General features: G+C 50.2%; 1 protein-coding gene across 1 annotated transcript in view; it reads left to right on the plus strand.

Moving 5' to 3' along the window:
* The first annotated feature begins 413 nt into the window (after positions 1-413).
* Syt17 (synaptotagmin 17) overlaps positions 414-20,081 on the plus strand; it is a 40,097-nt gene continuing 20,429 nt past the window's right edge. Inside the window, exons 1-5 of the mRNA XM_090358108.1 lie at positions 414-567; positions 4,963-4,980; positions 5,578-5,726; positions 11,987-12,135; positions 12,601-13,229. Of these exons, the coding sequence (XP_090214234.1) occupies positions 553-567; positions 4,963-4,980; positions 5,578-5,726; positions 11,987-12,135; positions 12,601-13,229 (960 nt within the window). The 5' untranslated portion in view covers positions 414-552. The remainder of the gene's footprint in view (positions 568-4,962; positions 4,981-5,577; positions 5,727-11,986; positions 12,136-12,600; positions 13,230-20,081) is intronic.

The raw sequence follows: 20,081 nt of genomic DNA on the forward strand, positions 1-20,081 counted from the left end.
TCCATCACTACGACGGGCGGGGCGGGCCCCCGCTGGGCGGCACGGGCGGCTCCCAGGGCTCTGCTGCCGGCCGGTGCCCGCCCCGGTGCCAGCCGGCTGGGCTGACCCGAGCGCCGCCCCCGCCCACCCCCGCTTCCCCGGCCCCGTCCCCCTCCCCGCCCGCCGCGCGCCCGGGCCCCAGCGTCGCCGCCCGCCGTCCCTGCGGCTGCCCCGGGCGATCTGCCCAGGCGCCCCGGCCTTCTTCCAGCCTGGGGAGCGCCCCGGGGCTGGGGCGCGACACCGAGGGAGAAGCCGAGGCGGGGACCCCGGGTGACCCAGCTGTGCGATCGGGGGACGCAGCCCCGTTCCCGCAGCGGGCGCGCAGGGCCAGGCCGGGACGGGGCGGCCGGCACAGGGGCGCGCGCCGCTCATTCCGCCACGCCGGTCACGTCTGGGGCCGCCCGGCTGCCCTCGGCTTCCAGCCCCCGCGCCGGCTGCCCCCTCCCAGGCCGGCGAGGGCAAAGTGGCCGCGGCGGGCGCCATGCCCGGGCCGGAGTGAGTGCGCGGGCGAAGATGGCGTACATCCAGGTAGGGCTGGGGCTGGGGGGGGGGACGAGGTCAGGGTGGGGGGGGCACGCGCCCCTGCGCCGGGAGCGCGCACGAGAGGGGCGCGCGCGGCCCGGCTCCCACTAACTTGTCGGGCGGATGAGGGTGCTGGGGGCAGGCAGGCTCGGGGTGCGCCCCGGGAGGAGGCAGGCAGGGGACCCCCCTCCCCCGAAGCCCGGGCTGGAGGGGGCCCGCGGTGGGCTCCGTGGGCGCCCTCTTCCCAGGGCAGGGTGGGGTGGATGGGGTGGGGTGGGCGGGCTCCCCCAACCTCGGCCCCCCTCACCCCGCACCCCACCCCGGGGAGGGGCCGCGGGGCGCGCCAGCTGCGGTTGCCGTGGTGACGGCTCGGCCGGTGGAGCGAGCCTGAGGCCTGGGTTCCCGCCGGCCGGGAGGGACAAGGACGGGGCGCCTCGGTGGGGCACTGGGCGTGGAAGGTGTGGGTGTGGGGGGGGACACCGAGGCCTGAGCGCACTGGATGGCTGGCTGGTTACTTATGCCTTTGAGTTGGGGGTCTGGAAGTTGGGGACACTCCCCTCATCGGTGCTTCAAGCTGGAATCTTCATTAATCTGAATTCACTTCCCAGTACCCCCGATTTGTTTTTTTGGGGGGGTGGTGGTGGGGAAGGAGGGTGGCTGAGCCGCTTGGGAAAGGACGTTGTCTGCTGGGAGGAGGTCAACACCAAGGTCACGGAGTGAGCCCCGCAGACACGCCCGTGGAGCTGGCCTGCTCTGGAGGGGGCTGCTGGGCAGGGAAGCCCGCAGGCTCTCCGCCGGGGGGCCCGGGACTCCCCGCCCGTCCCCCTCCGCCACAGCTGGGGGCTGCTGCGCCCCCCCTCGCCCCGTCCTCTCCGCTCGCAGCAGCCGCCGGGAACTCTGTGGTCTGTCGCTGGCACAGCCTCCCCCACCTCTCGGGGATTAGATTTTCTGGCTTGGCTTCCCTTTCATGGACTCCCCAGGACCTCCTTTCAAGTTCAGTGAAGGTCACGTTTACTGTGCATCTATGAGGATTGTTGCCTGTGTGTGTGGTGGTGTGTGTGTGTGGGGGGGGATTGTTTTTAAATAGTCCCCAATAAACAACAGTTAGTGGCCACTGTTTGTGTGACACCACTGGGAATTCCTGCCCCTCTGACCACACACACACACATCTGCTAAGCAAGGAACATTACAAGAGGATTCACTTTCTTTCTTTCTTTCTTTTTTCCCCTGATTCTGGGGTTTGAACTCAGGACCCTTGTGATCTTGCTAGGATTTTCCCCATAAGACTGGCATTCTACTACCTGAGCCACACCTCGACTTCTAGCTTTTTGCTGGTTAATCGGAGATGAGAATCTCTTGGACTTTTTTTTTTTTTGCCCAGGTTGTCTTCAAATCTCAGCCTCACGAGTAGCTAGGTTTGCGGTGCCTGACTCCTTCTATGGTTCTTCGAGACTGTTTTTCAGCACAGAGACATTGAATGATTTGCCCAGGGCAACACAGCTTGGAGAGGTGGGATCTTGAACACAGAATGGAGGGTATATGGGTACATCATTAAACATCTCATAGGTGAATGGCTTGGTATCTAACTTTCTTTTTTTTTTTTTTTTTTTTTTTTGCCAGTCCTGGGGTTTGAACTCAGGGCCTGAGCACTGTCCTTGGGCTTTCCCAAATCAAGAGCTGTATCACTTGAGCCACAGCACCACTTCCAGCCTTTTCTATGTATGTGATACAGAGGAATCAATCCTGAGTCTTCGTGAATGCTAGGCAAGCACTCTGCCACTAGGCCAAACTCCCGGCCCCTGATATCCTTTCTTGAACAAGTGGTTGAACTTTCTCAGGAACGTTCCAGATCATATATAGCTACATACACGCGCATGCGCACACACACACACACACACACACACACACACACACACACACATGTATCCTCTCGGTCACAACTCATTTAGCTCTGATTGTCTAAGACAGCCATAGGTGGTGGTGAAGAAGTATGGCTGTGTTCTAATAAAACTTTATTTGTTGTAAACAAGAAGTTTGACTTTTGCAATCTACACATTGTGTTTCCAGAGCATGTCAATGACCCTTCGTGATGCTGTGGAGGAACTAACTAACCCTTTGATTTCTTCTTGTCAGCCATGTAAAAGTATTCCAGTCACTCCTAGCCGGAGGTCTGTGTAGGAACCAGCTCAGGGCTGGGTTTGGCCAGAGAGCCTTAGAATTGGCACCTTGCCTTCTAGCTTACAGGTGTCAAACCTGTAAACACAGAGTGTCTGGTGCCAGGAAGGGGTCTGCAAGCCAGGGTCTTCAGAGCATCTTCCTGACCCATGGTTTCTGGTTCTCCTTCTCCCACAACTAGGAGTGGGAAAGCTAGGTTTCTTCAGCAGGGTATATTCACCATGAACCTTGTAAATGGTTCTCTTTGGCCACCCCATGTCCAGGGAATACCTTACCCCTTAAACTGAGAAGATGGGCCCAGATTCCTGTAGGGAGAACCACTATATATCGAACTTTTTCCCCCTTTAGTAGATCTTGGATTTGAACTCAGGACCTCGGTACTTACTTGGTTCTATCACTGGAGCCACACCACCAGTCCTTTTTGCTTTTGGTTGCTTTTTCAGCTAAGGCCTCTTCACTTTTGCCCAGCTTAACCTTGGATCCTAGTCCTCCTATCTCTGTCTCCCAAGCAACCAGAACTACAAGCATGAACCATCACACCCAACCTATGCCAAACATTTTTTTTTTTGCCAGCTTTCAGCAGTCAGAGCACAGCTGCATCTGCCAAGCAGGGTCTACTGGATCTTTACCACCCTGGCACCCCCATTCTGACCTGTGTGTGGACTGGCTTTTGATTTTGGAGCTGTTTGTGATTCATCCCTTTTTCTGTTTCCCAGGCTGCAATTAATCTTCATCACTACAAGGATTTTGAATTTTAATGGTAGTACGGCTTGTACTGTTATTAACTTTTTTTTTCTTTTATTCACTGGTGATTTGGTGGTCTAATCTCAGAGCCTTTCACTTGAGCTCTGCCACGTGAGTCATGCCTCTAGTCCTTTTTGACTTTATGTTATTATTATTATTATTACTATTATTATTTTTAGAGCCTTTTATTTTTGCCCAAGGCTGCCCTGGATTGAAATCCTACAGATTCCAGCACATCCAACACTCTGAAGACTTACCACCATGACCAGCTTATTAGTTGAGTGAGAGTCTTGTCTGGACTGGCCTTGAACCTTGCTCTTCTTCCCCCTTGCCTCCTAGCGGCTAGGATTACAGGTGTGAGCCACTCCACCTACTAACTGACTTCTTTTTCACATAATAGATTCATTTATTATTTTTGTTAAAGAAGTCATAAGAAAAGTTAACATGTGTGTCACGGCTCTAAGAGACAACCAGGGCCACGTGACCCACGCAGAAGGCAGCTGGAAAGATAAACAGAAGGAGAGTAATGCCACATTATTAAATTCCAGCTGGACTGGGCTATCTGCAGGGTTCTGAGCTGGCCTCTGCTTCCTTTGTCTTGCAAGCAAGGAAGAGGAATGGACAAGTGTTAGGAAGACATTGACATCCTTATAAAAGATCTGGGAGAGAAAACATTTGTGTGCTTGTGTGTGGACACATGCGCGCGCGCACACACACACACACACACACACACACACTCAGTGCATCTCTGGGCTGCAGGACTCCCAAACCTGTTTGGTTTACTTGGCTGTTTGGAAGAACCATCTGGAAAAGAAGGAGAGAATGTAGGGCTTGGGAACCTAGGAGAGAAAAAAAAAATGGGGTGGGACCAAAAGAAAAAGGAAACTCCCTCTCCTGTTGAGACTCATGCTTTCTTTCCAGAACCCCCCCTCCATTAGTGGGTGGCCATAGGAAACTCCCCCCAACTCCCTGGTGCTGGATTGGAAGCTGGGCCCTGGCGAAGGCGGGAGCCTGCCTGCGTGGTAGCTGATGTGTCCTTTGGGTTGGTTTCCTGGTTATTTCTGCATGGAAAGGGTTTGATTCCTTCTGTGTGGCGTGGCTGTGTTAGATAGCATGACTCTTTCTACCTGCTCTGATTCATCGTAGCAGACACAGTGCAAATCGAATCGAAATGCTCGAGTTTCCCCTGCATTCCCTGTTAGCTAAGGCAGAGGCTCCTAGCAGACCTGAGAATAGCCATAGCAGGTTAGCCAAGTTCGTTCCTGGTCGCTCAGGATGGTGAGTGCAAAGGGGATGCCATGCTTGTGTTTTGTGTTTGTTTGTTTGTTTTCCTTTGAGTTGCTGGAATATTGCTAAACTGGTTCTCCTTCTCTCTCTCTCCCTCTCTCTCTCTCTCTCTCTCTCTCTCTCTGTCTCTCTCTCTCTGTCTCTCATCTCTGGCCCCCCCCCCTTGGCTTTCTTCGTGGATATATCAAAGGGCAGTTGGAACCATTAAACGAGGTGGGTTGCTATGCTAATGCCTTGGGTTCAAATTCTTTTATTTTGGAGCATAGCTCGTGGAGTCTATGGGACTGGGGGACTGAAACAGGTTGGCAAGACAACATTTCTAGTCCTTTCTCCTGAAAGGAGAGCCGGGTAAAAGGGACACTGGTAACGCCCTTGGTTTTCCCCCACCCCCTCCACCAAGGGCCAATGTAGTTTCACGTCCTCCCCCCCCAAACCCCCTCCCCATGACTGGATTTCGGGAAATATCTCTTCTCTGCTTGCAAGAGGAGAGTCCCAGGCATTCTGCTTGGAAAACATATTGTCTAGCTCTCCTGATGTTGTGTAGACCCAACCACGTGGTGAGAAAAGGAGTAGTTCGTGAGAGAGAGAGAGAGAGAGAGAGAGAGAGAGAGAGAGAGAGAGAGAGAGAGAGAGAGAGAGAGATATCTGCAAATAGTTTTGCTAGGTGCTCTTTTTTGCCAACCTGGTTTTGTCCTGAATGCTCCCTGGCAGGGAACAGAACTCTGAATGACTGTGTCCTGTTCGGGTTGGACTGACTGTAATTTAGGATGTTTCCTACTCTTCCTCCACCCTCTGCCCCCATGGCCTTAGGGTTTTCTTTCTAGAATCTCTGATGTGCTGCTGTGCAGATGGACCTGGCGGCTTTGCTGTCAGAAATGTTATGAATCCAGCTGTTGCCAATCCAATGAGGATGAAGTTGAAATTCTGGGGCCGTTCCCTGCCCAGACGCCTCCCTGGCTGTGAGTATCTGTTTGGAAATAGACCTCCAGACAAATGAGCCCTGTCTGTCTGTCTCTATTTCTGTCTCTCTGCCTCTGCGTGTGTGTGTGTGTGTGTGTGTGTGTGTGTGTGTGTGTCTTATCAGTCCTCTGCCCATGAGGGAGGCTGGAGATGGGGCAGAAGAAGGGGCTGAGTTTTCATGGGTATCATGGTTAAGGATGAAGGAGTGTGTGTGTGTGTGTGTGTGTGTGTGTGTGTGTGTGTTTGCACCCTTCATTTGATTTGGCAAGCTGCTGAGACCAGCTGGGCTATGGCTTTAATTTCAGTGAGTTTCCCATCAGGCTTCGGTCATGCCAGCCTGGCAATGTTAATCCTGTGGCACTTGGAGTCGCAGTGAATGACATCCCAAGTCGGGGCGGGGGGGGGGGGATGAGGGGTGCTCGGGCACTTTCCAGAGTGGCCAGATGCAGACAGATGCTGGAAGTTTCTGATCTGGCCTGGGTAGTGGGTTGGGGAGACAGGAGTTCAGCAAACACCATGGCTTTCTGCTACTTGGAGTGGGATCTGCAGAAAGGGAGGAGAGGAGGCGGAAAATGCTTCCAGCCCCACCCTGGCCTCCAACACGGTGTCTGCGAGCTCTGGCAGCTTTCGTTTGATTTCTAATTCTCTCCCCTCCCGCGCCTGCATCCAGCATCTCCATCTGCCAGTCCCTCGGATATTTTGGGAAGGCCGTTTTGAAGCTTCTTAGCCACGTGTCTGGTCTCCCTCTTGGTGACTCGGGAGAGGGACGTAGTCAGATTGTGGAGAGAGACTGGGAGGCCCCGGGCTGAGAAAGGTCTGGAAATGATCAAGTGTAATTCTCAAAGTTCAAGGAGGAAATGGAGCTAGGAGACAGCCCAGGGGTGTATGGTGGAGTACCCCCACTCCACCCTGGGGTTCCAGTTAAATCCTTGGACTGACATGGTCGTGACCTCCAGTGACCCGCCTTTCCTTCCAAGTTGGGGGTCAGGTGTTTTAGGCCAAGTTGAGCCACATAGTAAGACTCTGTCTTAAACAAACAAAGGTAGGTGGATTAGTGGCTCATAATCCTAGCTAGACCTGAGGATAGCAGTTGTAAACCAGATGGGGCAGAACTCTGTGAGCCTTTTATCTCCAATTAACCAGCAAAAAGCTAGAAGGGGAGGTATGACCCAAGTGGTAGAGGGCCAGTCTTGATTAGAAAAAGCTAAGGGAGCTGTGGTGCTGGTGTATCCTTGCAATCCTAGTTACTCAGGAGGCTGAGATCTGATGATCACAGTTCAAAGCCAGCCGAGGCAGGAAAGTTTTGTGAGACTCTCATCACCAGTTAACCACCTGAAAACAAACAGGGGAACTGTGACTCAAAATGGCAGACTGCTAGCCTTGGGCAAAATTGCTTAGGGAGAGCGCCTGTCCCAGACAGACAGACACACAGATACACACACACACACACACACACACACACACACACACACACACACACACCAAACACATGTAAATGACATTCACAGATCATGCTTAGCGCATTAGAAAGAGCTCTGAAAGTCACACCTGCTATCATTTGGCATTGATCTATGTGATGAGATGCTCAGGAATTCCTATTTCCCAGTTGGAGCTTGAATCCAGGAGGAGACGCAAATCGTTAACCAAGAACTGATTCCCATTGGTGCAGGACTGGTGAGCAGAGCCCCTCAGCCCATGGACACTGCAGAGGCAGGAATCCCTGTCTGATCTGATCATGCAAAAACAAAGCAACCTCTGATAGCTCACGCCTAGCATCCTAGCTACTCAGGAGTCTGAGATCTGAGGATCACAGTTCAAAGCCAGCCTGGGCAAGAAAGTCTGTGAGACTCCAGTGAAACATCAGAAAACTGGAAGTGGGACTGTGGCTTAAAGTAGCCAAGCACTAGCCTTGAGCAGAAGTCAGGACAGTGCCCCGGCTCTGGGTTCAAGTTCCACAACTGACAAAAAATAGAATTAAAACCCAGTTGTTAACTAAGCTACAGGTAGAAATTGAGTCTTTAACATACCACTCACACCACTGAAACATTGGTAGTTATTTCTTAAGGACATACTATATGCCAGGCACAGTTGTCCACTCTAGGCTGGTTACAGTCCCTTTATCATGTTCAGGGTTTTTAATTTTTGTGCAGAACCCAAGGCAGGGAAGGAAGTACAGTTGCCTCTCAAAGTTGTGGAATCCCACACATTATATGTGACAAAATGTTAGAGAACAACCAGGGATGACGGCTTCAGATGTGGTTGGACTTGGCAACTGGTGTGATGTGTGCCCCTTCTTTAATTCTTTTCTAAATTGGCCTCAGTTTATGCCTGCTTTCTTCATATGGAAGCCTGAGATTTACAGTCTGTCTTTGTAGAGAAAGAGAAACAACAATAACAAGGGGAGACTGTCACTAGCCTGTGCCAATCACTTGTCCCAGACACTTTCACCTGGAGGTGCAGCTCCAGGTCAGAATTCTGGATCACCTGTCCACCCTGGCGTAGAGGTCAATCCATTGGACTAAGTTCGTTGTTTACCTCTCCAGTCCTCTGTCAGCTGCACAAAGCAAGCAGGAATGGAGGGGCGTGTCTATGACCCAGCGATGTCACTCCCGTGCTCCAATGATGTTGCTCTAAAACCCAGTAGTGGGTATGGCTCTGTACCAGTGGGTATGGCTCTATAGCAGATAAGGAGGACTGGGCTTGGGGAAAGTGGGGAATGGGCCCCAGAAAAGCTTACAGGTCCTGTAAGGTCTTAAAGGTCTTGAAGGTCAGTTAAGGAATTTGGGGATTCTCCTTCTGCCAGACCCCCAGAAGCTGGTTGTCACAGCCAAGTCTAATGTAAGTTAAAGGTGCTCTGTTCTTTGCTTTGATTTTGTTGATCATGGGACTTGAACTCGGGGCCTGGGCGCTGTCCTTGACCTTTTTTGTGTGCTCAAAGCTAGCACTTTGACCCACAGTGCCACTTCCGATTTTCTGATGGTTCACTGGAGATAGGAGTCTCACAGACTTTCCTGCCTAGGTTGGCTCTGAACCACAGTGCTCAGATCTTGGCCTTCTGAGTAGTTAGGATTGCAGGTGTGAGCTACTAGCATCCAGCAGATTTAATCCTCTTGAGAAAATCTTCTTTGAGTTTTGCCACAAACTGAGAAATGGGCTGGAACTCTGCCATGTAGCTGGCATGCCACATAACCACAAATGGTGGTGGTTGCTGTGAGCGTGAATGGCACCCTGCAGAGTTGTATAGTATGAGCAACCGTGCAGGTCCTTCCTGCTTTCCCAGGATGAGCCAGGTCTTTCTGATCCCGAAGCAGCACCCATCTCGTTTTTTTTTTTTTTTTTTTTTTGGGGGGGGTGGCATTTGATACAATGCAAAATGGTTAAGAGAAGTCTGTAAAGGGGAGGCGGATTAAACTATTCAAAAGCAAGTTGTGTGTGTGTGTGTGTGTGTGTGTGTGTGTGTGTGTGTGTGTGTGTGTGCATGCTGGTACCTGAACTCACGATCTTGCACTTCCCTTAACATTTTCATTCAAAACTGGTGCTGTACCACTTGAGCCACAGGTCTACTTCCTGCTTTTTGCTGGAAGTAAAAGTCTCACAGACTTTTCTTGCCTACGAACCATGATGCTCAGATCTCCAGCCTCCTGAGTAGATGGGATGGAAGGCTGAAGACACCAGCGCCCAGTGCCTGGCTTCACCAAGCAGATATGTTACCAAGCGGGCAGTTGGGTGTTATCAAACAGGCAGGCAGTGGAAACGTCAAGTACATTGTGGAGCTAGCTGTTCCCGCCATGCTCCAGAGTACAGCGACCCTCTGGCTCATCTCTGCAGCGTGGTGGATGGACCATTCTTTGTGTGTGCTGTGTGTGTGATCTTGGGCGTGTGCATGATTACACATACTGTGTCACAAGGACCCCATGTACAGGGTATACAAGGACCTGGGGGATGGAGCTGGTGAATGCAGAGATGGTTGTACAATCTGATTGTCTCCTTTGGAGGTAGTGCTGGGAAAACTCATAAAAATGAATGGAAGTGGGGCTGGGAGTTTGGCCTAGGGGCAGAGTGCTTGCCTAGCATGCACGAAGACCTGGGTTTGATTCCTCGGTACCACATACATAGAAAAAAGCCGGAAGTGGTTCTGAGGCTCAAGTGGTAGAGCTCTAGCCTTGAGAAAGTCCAAGGACAGTGCTCAGGCCCTGAGCTCAAGCCCAGGACTGGCAAAAAAAAAATGAATCGAAGTGAAATGGTTCACTTTGTTCAGGCCATAAGCCAGTGCCCAGGGCTCTTACAAGCCCTGCAAGGGACACTCAGTCCAGCCAGCTGCAGGGGGCACCCAGGACTGGATGTGGCAGACAGCGGGGACTTGAGCACCCACCACCTGCTTCCTTTAATCTTTGTCAAGTACAGATCCCACTGCAGAGGGTCTGTCATGACAGGGGGCACAAGATGGGCACAAAATGGACCAATTAAGAACCACAAGAGCTGGGCAGGGTGGCTCACGCCTACAATCCTAGCTATTCAGGAGGCTGAGATCTGAGGATCTCAGTTCAAAGCCAGCCTAGACACTAAAGAACGTAAGACTCTCCAGTTCACCAGCAGAAAACTAGAAGAGGTGCTGTGGCTCAAGAAGCAGGGTGGTAGCCTTGAGCTGAAGAGCTCACGGACAGTGTCCAGGTCCAGAGTTCAAGCCCCATGAGACCGATCAAAAAAAACCCAGAACCACAAGAAGGGTACATCCTCCCTCCATTCCTCCTTCCCTTCTCCCTTCCTTCTTTCCTTCTTCCTTCTCCCCTTTTCCCTTCTTCCCACCCTCCTCCCTTCCTTCTCTCCCCCTTCCTTTCTTTCTCTTTCTCTGCCTTCCACCTTCGCTTTTTCCCTTCCTCCTTCTCTCTCTCCCTCCTCCCATCCCACATTTTTTTCCTTTTCCCTTACTTTCTTTTCTTCTTTCTTGTCTCCCTCCTTTCCTCCCTCCTCCCCCTTCTTGCTCTCCTTCTTCCTCCCCCTCCTTCCCTCCCTTCCTTCCTTCCTTCCTTCTTTCCTTCCTTGCTTGCTTGCTTCCCCCTCCATCCTTCTCTTCTTCTCTTTCTCCCTTCCTTTCCTTTTTCTCAATCTCCCTTTGTTCTTTCTTTCCTTCCTTGGAAAGTGACACAGCAGACTCCCCCATGCCAGGACTGAATTCCCAGAGCCAGCTGGGCAGTGTTCAGCTGGTGTGAGGAGTCCTCACTTAGGGTCAGCTAAGGGAGAGGACAGAGTCCCAGGGAGGAGTGACCAGCCAGGATGGGTTCTTGGCCCTCTGAGCAGGTGCCCTTGTAGCCAGATTGGCTTAGTGAGAGGCTGGGGGAGGGGAGGGAGACTTGAGGGCTACAGTGAGGGGCTGGGGTGTTCGCTTGGGCAGTTGAGTTTGAGACTACAGTGGTTGATAGTGAGGGAGCAGGGAGGCTGCTGGGAAGCAGGGCTATCCAGATGGACAGGTACCATTGTCATGGCATCTGGACTGTCTACTTTTGTCCAAGGGGCAAAGGAGAGAGACTCCAATGATTTGATCCTAAGCCAGTTCCCTCCAAGTTTTCTCCCCCTGCAGGCAGATGGGGATGGCAGTGAGTTTCTCCTGCCAGTGGCATCCTCTTGTTCTGATCCTTCAAGGCGCTGGGAAGCCTCTGACCCCCTCATTTTGTAAGATGATCTGAAGACCTGCTGGAACTCAAAGCTTGCCATTTTGAAGCTGAGTTTCCCCGCAGGCTTAAATGTCAAGTTGATGCCTGATGCATGCCGGGAGGGGGAAATCAGCAATGGTTAAGGATCAAGGCCTTACAGCACCATCTCCCACCCCTCCCCCAGCACCCCCGCCCCGTTGGAGGCATACTGTAGTCATCTGTGTGTCTATTGATTGATCTAGCTATAGATCATCAGTCCATTCATCCATCCGTCATCTATCTTGATCTATTTTATCATCCATTTAGGCATCTGGCATCTGTCTACCCATGTGCCCATCCATTCATCCATATCCATCAATCTGTCTGTCAGTCTGTCTACCTATCTATCTTTGTGTGTGTGTGTGTGTGTGTGTGTGTGTGTGTGTGTGTGTGTGTGTAGCCCAGGGCTAACCTCCATCTGAGATTCTCCTGCCTTAACCTCGAAGTCCTGGGATTACAGGCATACAGCACCACAGATAACAGATGAACTGGGGGCGGGGGTGAGGGGAGAGACAGGGGGACCCCTGAGGGTTCCTCAACAACCACTGGAATCCGGTCCTTTCCTGTAGGGTGGCCAGCCGGAGCAGTGACAAAGATGGTGACTCTGTTCACACAGCCAGTGATGTCCCACTGACCCCACGGACCAACTCCCCCGATGGGCGGCGTTCCTCATCTGACACGTCCAGATCCACGTATAGTTTGACTAGGAGAATTTCCAGTGAGTCCATCTTGGGGCCTGGGGAGGTGAGGGAGGTTAGGTGGTCTTGACTGGCTTTCCCAGACACCCCTCAGTGTCCTTGAGCCCAGATGTCAAGGGCAGGGCTGTGGAGGAGGCACAACGGTTTTCTAAGCTGAATGAATTGGATCAAATTACATGGTGGGGCTTTCTCATCTGGGTGACCTCAAGGGGTCCTTGGGCTGACAGAGTTCAAATCACTCTCTGTGAGCCCGGGGCCCTGTCCCTGAGCTTTTTCATTCAAGGCTGGTACTCTACCACTTGAACCACTCCTCCATTTTTGGCTTTTTGGTGGTTAACTGGAAATGAAAGTCTCCTGGACGTGTCCTGCCCAGGCTGGCTTCGTACCTGGATCCTCAGATGTCAGCAGCCTCCTGAGTAGTTAGGATGACAGGTGCGGGCCGCTGGGGCCCAGGGCCCTCATGGCTGTTTCTGATCACTGTGTAGATCTGGATTCCAGACGCCCCAGCTCCCCGCTCATCGACATCAAACCCATCGAGTTTGGAGTGCTCAGTGCCAAGAAGGAACCCATCCAACCCTCGGTGCTCCGCCGGACTTACACCCCAGATGATTACTTCCGCAAGTTCGAGCCCCGGCTGTACTCCTTGGACTCCAGCGGCGGTGGAGGTGATGACATGGACTCGCTCACGGATGAGGAGATCCTGTCTAAGTACCAGCTGGGGAAGCTGCACTTCAGCACTCAGTATGACCTTCTGCACAACCACCTGACGGTACGCGTGATCGAGGCCCGGGATCTGCCTCTCCCCATCTCCCATGACGGCTCCCGCCAGGACATGGCTCATTCCAACCCCTACGTCAAGATCTGCCTCCTGCCTGACCAGAAGAACTCTAAGCAGACGGGGGTCAAGCGCAAGACCCAGAACCCCGTGTTCGAGGAGCGGTACACCTTCGACATCCCCTTCCTGGAAGCCCAGCGGAGGACACTGCTCCTCACCGCCCTGGATTTTGACAAGTTTTCCCGCCACTGTGTCATCGGGAAAGTGTCTGTGCCTTTGTGTGACGTGGACCTGGTCAAGGGCGGGCACTGGTGGAAGGCACTCATCCCCAGCTCGCAGGTGAGGGGGCTTTGCACAACCTTCTCTTCATGACTTTGATATTTGAGGGCTGTTTCATTTCCGTGTGTGTGTGTGTGTGTATGTGTGTAAGATGGTGGTTAATTGGAGATAACGAGTCTCACGGACTTTTGTGCCTGGGCTGGCTTTGAACCGTGATCCTCAGATCTCAGCCTCCTGTTCAGCTAGGATTGCAGGTGTGAACCCCTGGTGCCTGGTTTGTAGGTGCTTTTTGAATGCCACAATAGTGTAAAGAACATTTGCTTTTCTTTTCTTTTCCTTTATTTCCAGTGCTGGGGATGGAACCAAGCGTTTTGCACATACTTGGCAAATTATTATTATTATTATTGTTGTCATCGTTATTGTTGTTATTTGGCAGTATTGGGCCTTGAACACCAGGCCTCATACTCTTATTCAGCTTGGCTGGTGATCTTCCTCTTGATCCACACCTCTCTAGTCCTGCTTTTTGCTGGTTAATTGGAGCCTCACAGATTTGATGAGTGTGTGTGTGTGTGTGTGTGTGTGTCCTATGGCTTGAACTCAGGGCCTGGGCACCATCCCTTAGTTTTTTTACTCAAAAAAGCCACAGCTCCATTTTCAGCTTTTTGGGTGTTTCATTGAAGCTAGGAATCTCACAGACTCTTGCCTGGCTGGCTTTAAACTCTTGATTCTATGCATGTGGTAACTGAGGAATCGAACTCGGGTGTTTGTGCATGCTAGGCAAGCACTCTACCACTAGGCCAAACTCCTGACCCCTCAAATCCTTTGCTTTAAAGTCTTACAAAAGAATCAAGAAGGTGTGTGCATACTTGAACATGCACACACACAGTACATCTGGCCAGTCCAGGCTGTTACCATTATTACCTAACACCCCAAGTTTATGGTGATGTTCATTGTGGATATAATCTATGGGTTGGAGTAAACGTTGAGTGTCATACACAGTTACCATCCTAGGGCTTGTTTCATTTTATATGCATTCTTTTTTTGTAGGTCATGGGACTTGAGCTCAGGGCCTGGGCACTGTCCCTGAGCTCTTTTGCTCAAAGTTAGCGTTCTACCACTTGAGCCACAGAGCTACTTCCGGTGTTTGAGTAGTTAATTGGAGATGAGTCTCGTGGAGACCTTTTTGTTGGGAACTGTGATCCTCAGATCTCAGCCTCCTGAGTAGCTAGGATTACAGGCATGAGCCACGAACTCCTGGCAAATTTTATTATTATTTTTGTTTGTTTATGTGATACTATTGAATAATCAAACCCGTGGTCTCATGCATGCTAGGCAAAGACTCTACCACGAAAGCCACCTTCCCAGCCCTTGGGGCTTATTTAAAAAGCTGCTGGCTTCGTGGTCTACTTGATAGCCCTCTGCAGTTCAGAATGGCCCCCAGGCTGCCTTCTCAGCTGGCCGTTAAATCCAGTCTGGTAAACAGAGACTCCTGGCCTTGGTTTAGCTGTTGAGCTCAATTGCTTCTTCATGATCATCACTGTCAGGTTTTAATGATGCCTCTGCTTTAACTTGCTCCCTATCTGCTGTCAACCTCTACCTCCTTCCAGTTTCCAAATTGTTCCCTGTTCAGCTTCTGTCAGCGAGCCAGACCTTAACACCAGTACAGGAGCCAGGCCAGAGCCTTCACAAAGCAGTCAGGAACCTGAAGTTTCTTTTCACAGGGTCTCCCTTGTTCCTCTCTTCCTTAAGTAAACATGGATTTCAGGCTTTAGACATCCACATGAGCTGTTAAATGGCAAGTTACAATGTGAATGTGAATGAGGAGAGGGACAGGAAACTACTTGGATCAACTTCTCTCTTGTATAGATTAAGAAACAAAAACAAAAGCAGCACAGGGCGATTGATTGGCTTGTTCATGTCACCCAGCTCTCAGTGGCATAATCAAGATTGCCTGACTTCCACGCAAGTCTTGGCATGGGCGCCACCCACAAGTGGCTGTGAGTTAGTGATGGCTGAGAACACAGACCTGTGTTCAAGGGCCAAGGTTCAAATCCTGGCTTTGCCACTCACTAGGTGTGGGCTGAGGTATTTCCTTTTCCTCTCCCAGCTTCATATCCCTGGCCTGTCCCAGGAGAACTGTGAACCAGCAAGCCCTGGCTCTCAGTACAAGGAATTTGGCAAAGCCCGTGAGATACTGGCTGATCCTGACACCCAAGTAGGTATAGTCAAGGGTGACACTTAATGGTGAACCTTACTGTCTCCAACTTAGAGAAACTGAGGCCTAGGGAGTTTGGGTCAGTTTCCCAAGGCCTTGTCTTTTCATTAGCTATAGGAAGAGAATGCATGTAAGTCCCAGAGCCAGTGATTTTGCCTTCAGCCTTCTGCACTTAACCAGACTCAGCTTCTTTCTTTGGAAAATGGCAGGAAAGCTCGATTTCAACAATCAAGGGTTGTCTTTCATGTTGGCTGACAATTCCTGAGGTGTGCCCACATCTCTGTTAGGGGCAAGGCCTGGCTCCACGTGGATTCACAGCTGTAATTTCACCATCAGTCATTCCCTGGAATCTTTCCTAGCCGTGAAATGGACACTCAGCTGAGGAAAATGGAAGGGGGTGCAGGGAATGAACCAGTGGTGTTACTTTGAGTCACACCTGACTTGAGCACGACTCTGGATTTCTCTCCAGAACAGCAGTGGGTAAGAAAAATTCAGAGTTTTGGAGCATCTGCATTAAAAGACTCAAAGAAACTGAGCACCTGAGGCTCAGCCTATAATCTTAGCTACTCAAGGAGGCTGAGATCTGAGGATCATGGTTCAAAACCAGCCTGGTCAGGGAAGTCTGTGAGACTCTAATCTCCAATGAGCCACCAGAAAACTGGAGGTGGTAGAACACTAGCCTTAAGCGAAAAGGCTCAGGGATGGCGCCCTGAGTTTGAGTTTGTGTGTATGTGCATGTACCTACATATGAAGTATGTGGTTCAGTTAAGCCCCAGCAGTGGCATTCAATAAATAAAGTGTGTTGCCATTCCATGTTGCAAATCTGTGTTGGCATATTGACAGAAAACAGGGGGGAAATACAAAAGGAAGGAAGGAAGGATGAATGAATCTGACAAATGTGGAAAACGCTGACTGAGATTGTGGTTGGGTTTTGCTTTATGTAAACATCCAGCCCCAGTTGTGTGCATGCAGTAAATGAAGAGACAAAAGGGTTTCCCCAGCGGGTGAGGACAGGGGCAGTGTTTCAGCACCAACAGCTGACTTTGGGCTCAGGTAAAAAGTTGTGAAGCCCCTCTGCTACTCAGCAGCCAGCCTTGGCCCAGGGAGCCTGCTGGCAGGAGAGCCAATCTCTTGTTTTCCCCAGAAAAACATCTTTTGTCCCCAGATAAGACTGAAGCTGTATTGAAAAACTGCAGGGGTGAGGGGCTTTGCCTGGGAGGAGTCAGAACAGTTTTGGAGCTGGCAGCCCAGTGGCTTGGGGATTCATTTGAGTAATTTACAGACAGTCTATTTTGGTTCTCCCGGGGTAGACCCACGTGGTTCCACCAAATTAAGCTCATCAGGCTCTTATAAAAAAGGAAACAGGGCTTATTTATTGGTGACACCGCCTCAGCGAGGAAAGGGGACTTGTGGTACCTGCCTCTGGTTCCTCCTGTCCTGTCAGTTCTTAGCCTCTTGTGGCTAGGTAAGAGTGGGAGGCAGAATGTCACGCAGAGTCCCCTCTGGCACTGGCGTGGTCAGGGTCACCTGGATTCAGATGCTATGAATACAGATGCAGGCTTGTTCTCAGAGATCTGAGATAAATGGAAAATGTCCTAAGGCAGAAGTGGATGTAATCTACCTGCTATGGCTGTGACATTCATGCTGCATCAGAACTCTATTTTGGGAGGTGGTAGTGTCTTTAAGCAGCAGGGCCTCCTGGGAGATGTTCAGATCCTCAGGACCACTCCTTTGAAGGAACCTTAGCTCCTTCTCCTTCTCTCTTTCACCTCTCAGCTGTAGCATAGGGACTATTTGTCACGGAAGGAAGACTCCCTAACCCTTTTCTCCTTGTGAGCTAACGACTGCAGTCATTTTATTACAGTCACAGAAAGCTGACTAGCATACCATATCACCTACCATGCCATACAACACACCATACAGTACTGGCAGTTTCTTTCCGGTGGTTGTAGTTTCCTGAGACCCGAGCTCACTGCTGCTGCCCAGAATTGCAAGAGAGGGCGGCGGCAGCCACATCACACTAGCCCAGGAAAAAAAGCAAAATTGTAAATGCAAAGAATGGTTTCTACCCTAAAGGTACTTTTTATTTGTCTGTCATGGGGCTTGAACTCAGGGCCTGGGCGCTGTCCCTGATCTCTTTGGCTCAAGGTTAGTGCTTTTCTCACTTGGAGCCACAGCACCAAAATTACAGATAAGTTTCATGGACTTTCCTGCCAGGACTGGCGTCAAACCAGGCTCCTCAGATCTCAGCCTCCCCAGTAGCTAGGATTATAGACTTAGTCTTTGGCACGGGGCTTTGTACATTGCTCTCGCACCATTGTAAAATTGGGGGGGAAATCATGTTGAGCCATAATAATTCAGGGTAGACAGGCAGATACTCTCCTGGCCTTTTTGAAGAGCAAGAAAATATCTAGTGAGGACCATATCCCACATGGAGTGTTTGTGAATGAAAAGGTGACATATGAGTTGTGATTTCTAGGAAACAGCAGGTGTCCTGTAGACTCCAAGTCTTGAAAACTACGGAGGAAGTTAAATAGCTGGGTAGATTAGTTAGAGCCCAGGGCCCTGAGAGAACACCTTGTAGTAGGAGACATTGTTAGCTTGGTCATGGTTAAAATAAACCACAGAAAATTCCAGATTGTTTGAAAAATCCAAGCTGCAGAGAATGGAATGTCCTACTGCCTCCATTTCTCCTAGTTCTACAGCATCTTAGGGATGCAGGACTCAGACCTAACTGAGAACTACAAATCTGGGTCTGAAGGGCCAGTGTGACTCAACCTTACCTGACTGGTCCGTTATCTTACACCTCATTTGCATAGGGATGACCAATCAGAGCAGAGTCCAGGATATAAAAGTCTTGAGCCTCAGTCACTCAGGGGCAGAGTTGAAACAGGTTTCCGCCTGAAAGCTTCTCTTTGAGTAAAGTTCTTTATGTTCACCCTTTGAGTTGAGTTCAAGAACCAAGAACCCAAGAAGGTAGCAGCGGCAGCAGCAGCCAACAGTGAAGCCCACTGGCAGATAAAAATGGTACAAACACTTCTGACATTATTCTCATGATTACTCCAAGCTCCTCAATGACTTTTCCATTTTGTTCTGCTTGTTTTTGAGGCAGAGTTTTACTATGTAATCCAGGTTGTTCTTAAAGTTCAGACCTTCCTCCCTCAACCTCCTCAATGCTGAGATTACAGGCGTGCATGCCGCCACACCGTTTCGTCCACTATTAAATGGTTCCAGCAATATTTCTCCACTGAAGAAAGGACTAATTAGGTGAATCATGTTAAAGCATGGTGATCAGATTTTCATCAGAGCATTGTGAAGGCATGAAGACTAATGCAGTGGGATTTTGCCAGGAAGAGGGATGGGCTCCACTCCAAATGTGGCCTGGGGAAGCCAGAGTCCAGACCAAGGAGCAAGTAGGGTTCAGTGGAGAGTAAATGACTAAGAGGAAACAGGAGGGGCAGAGGGGGAAGAGATTCTGGCTAGACTGAGCTCGTGGGATTCTTCTGTGAAGCCAGGCCAGGATGAGCAGGTATCACTGGGGGATGGGAAGAAGGGAGAAGAAGGAGAAACCTGCCTCAGTTACTCAGGATGAGCAGATATCATGGGTAAGGGTTCTTACTAAGCTGACTGAGAAGAGTTCTTACTAAAACTGGATTGCACAGGAAAGTGCGCAGGTGGGCTTAGAAGAAGGTTCAACACCTGACTAAAGTTTTAGCCAAGCAATGAATCTTTGTCATTGTCAGGTGGGAATATAAACTCCAACGCTGCCTTCCCGGTTTTCAAACAAGGCAAGAAATCCAGATTGTTTTCAAAATGTGAAACATCTTGACTCTTGAATTACATATTAATTAAGGGTAATTATCTGTTGAAGCATGATGCAGGCCACACAAAGCACATCTGTAGGTTGCCAATGTGCAACCTTGAGTGAACGTGGGATGTTGTTTCTTGTTTGGGGACTGACTTGTTCCCTTACCGGTTATCTCTTTGTTTGACTGCTCATCCAGTTAACAAATGTTTATTATTTACTTTGTGCTAAGAATTATTCCAGAATTACCATTTGGTATTCATTTGCTGATGTGATAGAAGAGGTGGGTGGGTGCATGCAGATGTGTGTTCATGGATTCGCGGATGGATGGTGAGTGAGCAGGACAGATGGATAGGCAGATGGGTGGATGGATAGATGGATGAATGAATAGATAAATGGGTGAATAGGTCAATGGGTAGGGAGAGATGGGCAGGTGGATGTATAGATAGTTTGGGTGGATGGATGGATGGACTGAGGATGGATGGATAGATGGACAGTTGGAGGGGATGGATGATCTTATTCTTTAGAAATTTGTACACTGAGAGATTGCAGAGAAAATAGTATGTCTAATAATAAAAACTGCATTTCTCAAAAAATATAGTATGTCTAAGGAAATAGTGTATGGGATTGAATGAAGGTGCAGGTGAGTGGAGACTGGCCATGAAATGTTTTTTGAAGCAGAGGGAAGGTATTGGGGTGAGTGGTTCTGTGTACTTTTCCACCTTCTGATATGACAGAACTTTCCAGATGTTTTTCTTATTAGCATATATTAGTAGCACAAAAAAGATTTCGTGGTGATATTTCCATAAATGTGTATAATGAATTTTGGTCAATTTACCTCCTCTGTTTTAAAGCAATTTTAAGAGGCTTCATTATTCTGTCTTCATACATA

This window comes from Megascapheus bottae, chromosome 25 (assembly GCF_031878675.1).
Source record: "Megascapheus bottae isolate mThoBot1 chromosome 25, mThoBot2.hap1, whole genome shotgun sequence".
Taxonomy (NCBI): domain Eukaryota; kingdom Metazoa; phylum Chordata; class Mammalia; order Rodentia; family Geomyidae; genus Megascapheus; species Megascapheus bottae.